Source organism: Polistes fuscatus, unplaced genomic scaffold, assembly GCF_010416935.1.
Source record: "Polistes fuscatus isolate 324 unplaced genomic scaffold, CU_Pfus_HIC Scaffold1, whole genome shotgun sequence".
Taxonomy (NCBI): domain Eukaryota; kingdom Metazoa; phylum Arthropoda; class Insecta; order Hymenoptera; family Vespidae; genus Polistes; species Polistes fuscatus.
The window spans coordinates 7,690,550-7,698,682 of NW_025112997.1; the positions used below are offsets into that span (position 1 = coordinate 7,690,550).

The 8,133-nt window shown below is 27.1% G+C and overlaps 1 protein-coding gene across 1 annotated transcript; it reads right to left on the minus strand.

The window, feature by feature from the left end:
- Nucleotides 1–28: 28 nt before the first annotated feature.
- On the minus strand, nt 29–2,674 carry LOC122516944. Its single transcript, XM_043635191.1, has 8 exons — nt 2,357–2,674; nt 2,066–2,255; nt 1,853–1,967; nt 1,653–1,760; nt 1,472–1,573; nt 1,109–1,375; nt 723–1,002; nt 29–624 (listed from the first exon to the last, which is right to left on the minus strand). The coding sequence occupies exons 2-8, from the start codon at nt 2,172–2,174 to the stop codon at nt 517–519; spliced, it is 1,089 nt and encodes a 362-aa protein (XP_043491126.1). The 5' UTR covers nt 2,175–2,255; nt 2,357–2,674; the 3' UTR covers nt 29–516.
- Nucleotides 2,675–8,133: the final 5,459 nt, after the last annotated feature.

Consider the following 8,133-nt stretch of genomic DNA (forward strand, 5'->3'; position numbering starts at 1 on the left):
AATTAATATATAAAATAAAATTGTGAAATCAGAATATAAATAACAATATATTTATAACATTTATAAACAAACAGATATACTTACAACGACAGTCTGTAACATAAATATATATCTTTATGTATGTATTTATGTAATTATTTATAGGATTTAATCAGTCGCAGAATCTCTCTTTATTGAGAAAGCTACTTTTGAATGTTCTCAGCATTGTAAATCCAGTGACGTTACGAATAATTTAATGATCAATTGTTATTGTTGATTTTTAAAACAAATCTTACGCGAATGAAAATGTTCTCTGCAAAGAGACCTTTTTCATGTGCAGAAATTCTTAGAATAATTAATTAATCTAAATTATGATTAACTTATTTTACTTAGACTTTGCTCGAACGTACCTATCTATTATCGTTCATTTATTTGACCAGTAATGTTCTCTTTTAATCACAAACAATGAACTAATAGTTTTACAAACGCATGTTTAATATTTAAGTATTATATGTATATAAGTGAAAATAGGTATGATCATAATTCGGTACTAGATCCACTACGACGAACATATCGATTGAAATAATCAGGTCGCCAACATTTACAGCTGCCTGGTATTAAAAACCAATCATAATACAATCGTACCTAGAGAAAAGGAACACAAATAATGAAGGATGAATTTACTCAAGCATATAAAAGTAATTGTTACTTTACTTTTTGTCAAATTATAACAAATAAGTTACCTGGAAACAACCCATTTCATCTACACCATCACAATGATGTTGAGAACCACCACTATTACGTGCTTCATTTTCACCTGCACGTTTTTGCAAGTACTGTTGATAATTTTGGAAATCATGTACAGGTGGTGGTACACCAACAACAGGATCTCTGGGACCTGGAAATCTATCAGTCTGACTTCCTTCCAAAAAAGTTTCGGGATAATAAATTTCAGCTACTAGTAAGCTCGTCCATCTTGGTGAAGATAGACAACCGCCATCTAAATAGTGACATCTTGATTGCCTATATTTGGTAATTTTAAAATATATAATTTTTAAATCTTATAAAATAATAATATTAAAAAATATTTATCTTTTATTTTATATATATATATATATATATCACTTACATGCATCGAGTAACTTCAATTGTTTGTGTAAAGTAACCCTCATAAGGAATTTGCACAACATAACGCCAAACTCCTTGATAATTTTTTGCGAATACTGGAGTAGCATATTCTACTTTGGCTGGACATGGGGTTGGTGGCCCAGTATATTCTGGCTTTTCTTGAACAGGATTTCGTTGATGATATTCTTGCGTCGAGGGCTCATCTCTACGTTCTGCTGCTGATGCTGCCAATGGTTCACCTTGAATGGCCTTATACAACATACACACTCTAAATAAAGATATTTTAAAAAATTATTTTTTAATAATATTACGAAATATATAATACATATATAGTAGTATAAATCAAATCAATAAAATAACATACACTCCACTACCATTCTCACAAAATTTGCGACCATTACGATTTGCATTATCGTTTGTATCGGAAGATCTTTTATTTCTACTTCGTTTCCGATCAGGATCAACTCTGCAAAAGTAAGCAATATGAAAAAATTGTAACATGTACATTTTTATATATTAATATATTTTTTTATCGTTGTACTTACGAGTTTTGCCCAGGTTGAATTTTGGCAACTTTAGGTAACGATTCGTCTGCTTTTAAAATTGGTAAAGCTTTGCTCAAAAACCTGAGAGTATGATTTTTTATCAAAGTGCTACAAATATAAATGTGTATAAATTAAAAAAAAATTAAGAATTATGTGAATAATATGAAAAAGTAATAAATAATGTTTTACATTTTACTTACAATGGATAGGAAGATCCATTGATATATTGCTTCATTGGATTTTTAGGTATAAATCCTTTATTCAAATCACCACAAATATTATGTACAGATGCATATCCTTTTCCTTTACCAGTATCTAAAATTTATATCAATTAATTATTATAATATAAAGTAAAAGAAATATAAAATCAACTAATAAAACTTAAGGATTAAGGAAAGAAAATATTTTAATACCATGACATTCTTTATCGCTTTCAACATAAGGTGGCGGTTTAACTTTAGGTGGTTCAGCATTTGGTGATTCAACAAACGCATAATATCCTTCTGGAGGTTCTTCTTGCATAGATGTATCAGTATTACTTGTCTTTGTTCGCTTAGTAGTATGGTATTCTTCAGCAGAAATTAAAATACACAAAACTAACAGCTGAAATTAAAGAATAATAAGTAAATTAAAAAAAGAAATTCTATGAGATAAAATAACATAAAATTGATCTGCTACAATCTTCTATCAAAATTGAAACTTACAAATTGTAATGAGAATTATTTTTAACGTACGTATGTTAAAACGTTGAGTGCCACGTCAGTCATCGGTGACTGACACTCAATTATTTTTTTAATACTAACGCGTGTGGCGTTCAATTTGTTAATATACCAGGATGAATTGAAAAGTTTTGAGCCTCGACAAAAAACTTATTCTTTTGAAGTAAAATGAGTATGATAAAAAAAAATTGTTTCTATATTAAGCTCCAAACTTTTCAACTTACTTTTTAACTTATTGTTAGATTATTTTTAAAAAGAGATAGAAAAAAAATATGTGTATATTCTAATCTAAAATCGGGGTCATTATATATATGTCTGCTTTCTACGTGAGTCTCTACCTGCGCGATACATACGGGTCATTGACGGCATTCCCCGTTAGTAGACACGTTATATGCATTCAGTCTTAACGGTACGTGGTCCATTAATTACATCGTTCGATACTATAAATTATATCCATTTATTTATTTGTAAATCTTTGTATATCATTTCTTTGCTTAAACCGATTTCAAATTATATGCTATAAAAAATAGTGTAATTTTCAAAAAAAAGAAAAACTCTAATATTTAGTTTTATTTATTTATTTATTATTTTTAATGTCTTGTTAATATAAAAGTATAATACGACGTACGTAGTAAAAAATATAATTTAAAAAATAATACGTGATATTTAAAATAAATACGGTATTACGTGATATCGTAAAGAAAAGTTTTTTCGTAAGAATTTTATTTTATTTTTTTTATTTAGTCTACTTCAAATTTTTTCTAACGTTATAAAAGTATGATTACGTCAAAACTTATTGTTATTACAGTTACGAGAACGAAATCTTCAAACCTGTACCAGTCAAACCCACTGACGAATAAAGTCAAGTAAGGTCCCGAGTGATAAAAATTTCGGGACTCTTAAACCCAAGTCAGAAAAATAAAAGTTTCAAAAAAACTCCCATTAAGTTATTAATAAAAAAGAAAAATAATCAAAAATTTCATACCGCAACACATTAATTAAGTTAAAAATCAATGAAAAGAAATTTTAAGACCTCGAGGCCCAACGCAGCTACTTAATCCGCTAACCGCTTAATTTACCACTGGTCAAACCGGAAGATTGACGGAATGTTTTACAATGGCGTAATCATCGCACAGTCATTGAACTTCATTAAAAAAAATGTAACAGAATAACTATACTACAAATGACATTTCTTTTCTTTTACGTAGAATCGTAAGAATCTTGAAACTTTTATTATAATCAAAAAATTTATATATATATTATATATTTATTTATTTATTAATATAAATTTGATTATGTGTTTCTTTTGAATCTATGATTGTTGCGCGCAACAAAATTAACTATTTAACTATTTAAGTATAAAACATCTCTTAAATAGATTGAAATCCTTTAATAATAAATAACTGGTTGTATACCGCTATTTTCTTTGAATAAATTAAATCTTATCTATTGCACCGACGAGTCGCGTACAAATTGATGTTAAATGCATTTGCTTTAAATAAAAATATAAATAAATCAATGTAAATACAAAAAAAAAATATAATAAGAAAAAAAAGAAATAAAATATAATAATCCCAATAAATAAGATAATTTTGTTTACACGAAATATTCAAAAAATAAATTGTTTAATTATAAAATACCATAGGAAGCACTTAAAACTTTTAAATTTAACTTACGAAAAATAAACGTAGTTCCATTTTAATATATTAAACACTGTAAACAAAAAATAAACACTAAGGATAGATAAAAGTTAGTTAAAGTTTAACAGAAAACAGTACTCAGTCAACGGTTATAGGAAAACTGAATATCTTAAACTTGTAGCCTCGGATAGCTCTGCCCGGTTACCTTCACCTGTATATTTTACCGGTGTGAAGTAGCGTTCAGGTCGCCAAGAAAAAAAAGGATCTCTTAAAGAAAGAATAGCGGTCAACAACATTCTGCTAAAGGATATCGATTCACTAACTCTTTTCCTCTTTCCTTTTTTGTTTTACTATACGATCGATCACAATCATAGATCCGCTAGATACCAAACATCTAAGAGAGTGTTACTAATAGTCAGGTTCATTGTTCTAAAAATAAATTCATTTGATTTATGTTAATGAGCATATTATAAATTTTTTGCTGTATTTTGACGAGTCTGATTCGTGATCAGAATTTCAAACCATACGTGAATATCACGAATCAGGCTCGTAGTTATAATTTCTTGAGTGAGTAATCTCATCCCAGACATTAATATCGTAAATTGGACTCTTTGTCTCAATGTAGATTGTTAGACAGTAGATATTTTTATGATTTAGTTAACGGCTAAAACCTAAGAAAACTTATTGTTAGGTACAATTGGAATTGACGTTTTTTTTCCCGAATTGATGTTCCGGTTGCACGGGAAATAATCTTCCAGGAGTAGTAAAACCTACTTACTAGACTGCAGATTCTTATGCAAGAAAATGCATTCAAATATGTAAACAATATGCAACAAATATGTAGGAAAGATGCAAACAATAATTGTCAGAAAATTATACAGTCTCAGCTGGTTCGATAATTTCCATAACCATAAATAGCTTACACAGATTCCAGATTATTGGTTAAATCCTTTTGTCTTTAATCCTGATAAATTCTTACCGGAAAATGTTAAAGAACGTCACCCTTATTCACATATTCCATTTAACGCCGGACCAAGTAATTGTATAAGTAATACAGAAATGAGAAAAAGATTTAAATTACTATTTTATCTTTTTGTTTGTAGCCAAAAGATTTGTAATGCTGGAAATAGAAGTAATGGTAGTATAATTTAGATCACTTGTTATGATTATGATGATATTATCATATATATGAATATGTACACGCTGAGTAAGAGGAGGATAATTTCTGACGTACTATTTGTTTGCAAAATTTTTAAAGGGTTTATCAATTGTTCAGATATCATTCGAATTTTCTCCTTTAATGTTCCTTTTAAAAATCTTAGAAAATTTGTTATACATTGGCGCTCATCATACTTCTTATGCCTATCATAATTGCATTAACAGAATGTCCTAATCAGTTCATCATTTTCATCGACATATAGATCTATTCAACCAGTCTATATCCTCTGTTAAATTCTGTTTAAATGCACTGTAAAATTTGTCTAAACTTATTGTAATTCATTGCAAATTTTATTTATTTCATTGTAAAATTTATTGTAAATATTTTTACATATTCTTTTTTATATACTACTTTTATTATTTATTATCTATATATATATTATTTATTAATTTTTTTTTTATTTTTCTCTTTCTTTTTATTATTTTTTTTGTACTAATAGGTTTATCCCGTAAACGAACAAATAAATAAATAAATAATTTTTAATTATAACAAGTGGACGAATTGGGTGACGTTAAAATAGTAACAAATTTTATTTGACATTCTATCAAAATCATTTTGTGTAAAATTTATTTCGATAAAATGATACCAACCAAATTTTTCTAAATTTTATTATATTTTTTCTAATTGTAAAAAGAAAAAAACATTGTCACAAAACTCAGTTAGTCTAGTAAATCTCTATATTATCGATCGATGAATAATAATGCCCTGTCTTATCGGCTAGGACTTAAGTATGTAATTCAGCCATCAGTAAATATCGATAGTTGTAGAAAATTGCTTTGTGGATTGAAATTTATTTGGTTAAGGTAAATCAACTGTGTTTTCGATCGGTAAACTCCAGTCGGTAATAATAGATTCCTTTTTTATTGATCGATTAAAACTTTGATGGTATTTCAGTAGAACTATTATTTTTTAAATAATTACTTTTTAAGTATTGTATATGCGCGTATATATCTACACATATATATAAAAATGCTATAATGGAAATGCGATTAAATCAAAGTTTACTGAACAACCTAATATTATGTTTAATACAGTAAAGAAAAAATGTTTAATTGAACAATTACAGCATAATGTCAGGTATTTATTTAAAGAGATTATCTGACTGAAAGTACTATGATTTCTTTAGAAGTACGTAATTTTTGACATATTCGTTAACGCTGATTAAAAATTTGATAACAAAATAAATACATTTATTAGTGTGCACATAATTAGTTATAGCAGTGCTTGAACATAATTTGTCGAAAAGTTGTTGATAGGTCTCTTAAAACGTTTTGTACAATGGTGTATTATTATTGTATTTATTTTGGAAAATTTTCTAGTTTACTATATTTAAATGTGCTACTTCAAAAAAAGCGACTTGCTTGTGGTACCTTAATGACCCAATTAGTAAACATGGTGGTATCTTTTACCTTTTTTGCTGAATTTACGTTATGAGAAAGATTCTATGTCCGTTGAAATGATAATTTTTTTTAAGTATTACAAATTTTGCAATATCATAACATAATGTGAAAACATTGTTGTTTTATTCTAACAATAAATTATATTCGTATAATTAATTTTGATAGATATTGAATAGTTATTTATTCATAAATTTCTCTTAAAAAATAAGATCAAAATATCGTATAATACAAAGAAAAAAAAAAGAAAGAGCATTGTTTTCTAAAAATGGCATAAGTTTCAATTTATACACAATAATAGATAAAATACGCTAGTAAATTTACAAATAAATACATTACGTAAACTCGTCAAAGGTTTTGATTTCATAAGAACTTTTATCTAAACCATTAATGGAAGGAATTAACTGAGGTGAAAAATCTGCTTAAACAAAATAAAGAATAAGTGAATTTACAATGTTTTTTCGTCGAATGTGATTATTTTTACAAAGTCAACGTAAGATAGAAAGAGAAAATATGAGACTTTTATCTCCTTCTTAGAAGATCATTCGCGTTACTTTGATTAAAAAGAAAACATGACTAAGCTGTTTCATTATAATACCATTTGAATTGTAAATATTATAACTTCCTGCGTAAAAATAAGCATTTAATATAAAATATGCTGAACCCTTAACAGACTTTTAATTTTACGTTAGTGAAGTAAAGGTCGGCTAGCTTCTTTTTAAATTCATTTTTGCTGATGGAATCTAAAATAACAGATCTAGGTATAACTTTACAGTAGGTGTTATTGAAGTATGACTAAATTTCATGAAATATTTGTGTTAAACTATTTGCATAATATAATAGATTGAGCTAAATTATGTAAAAATCAAGCAATTTTAAGAATGACGAAAAATTAATTAAACACGGTACGGGTCCTATAATTTAGTGATTTTTATTTTAAAAAATATTGCCAACTCATAAAAAAACTCTTATATCATGCACAATTATTAGAATTAGCCATAGTTATATAATAAATTTATAGACTAAAGAAAAAAAAAATTAATTATGTATATCACTATTAAATAAGTGTATAATCACCATTAAAAAACATTGTACAATCAAATATCCAATAGAAATAAAACTAAAATATGTTGGTATTATTCTCATATTAAAATCTTTAAACAAAATTCTACTGGATTCCAAATCGTTGTGAGTTTAGCTTGAATTTTCTACTTAACTTGGCCAACTAGTAATCTAGAAAAATTTCTATAAAATCGACAACAAAATAAAAAACGAAGTAGATAATTTTAAAAACATTATCATCGCGTCAAATGAAAGAAGAAATAGAAAAGAAGAAGAAGAAGAAGAAGAAGAAGAAAAGTAAATAAGTTAAAGGTAAAATTATTCGTTGAAGTGACATATTACAAATATACGCATACATATAGATAAACTCGAATAGAAAAGCAAGAGAGATAGAGGTGGTTTTGCCGGCCACAACGAAACGGGCCGACTACTACTCGGTAGGCA

Excerpts from the sequence above, each read along its gene's own strand:
- LOC122516944 (XM_043635191.1), bottom strand. The coding sequence starts at position 2,174 with ATGCAAGAAGAACCTCCAGAAGGATATTATGCGTTTGTTGAATCACCA. Across the intron at positions 1,968-2,065 it reads AAGCGATAAAGAATGTCATG|ATACTGGTAAAGGAAAAGGA; the intron begins GTATTAAAATAT and ends TATAAATTTTAG. Across the intron at positions 1,003-1,108 it reads ATTGAAGTTACTCGATGCAT|GCAATCAAGATGTCACTATT; the intron begins GTAAGTGATATA and ends TACCAAATATAG.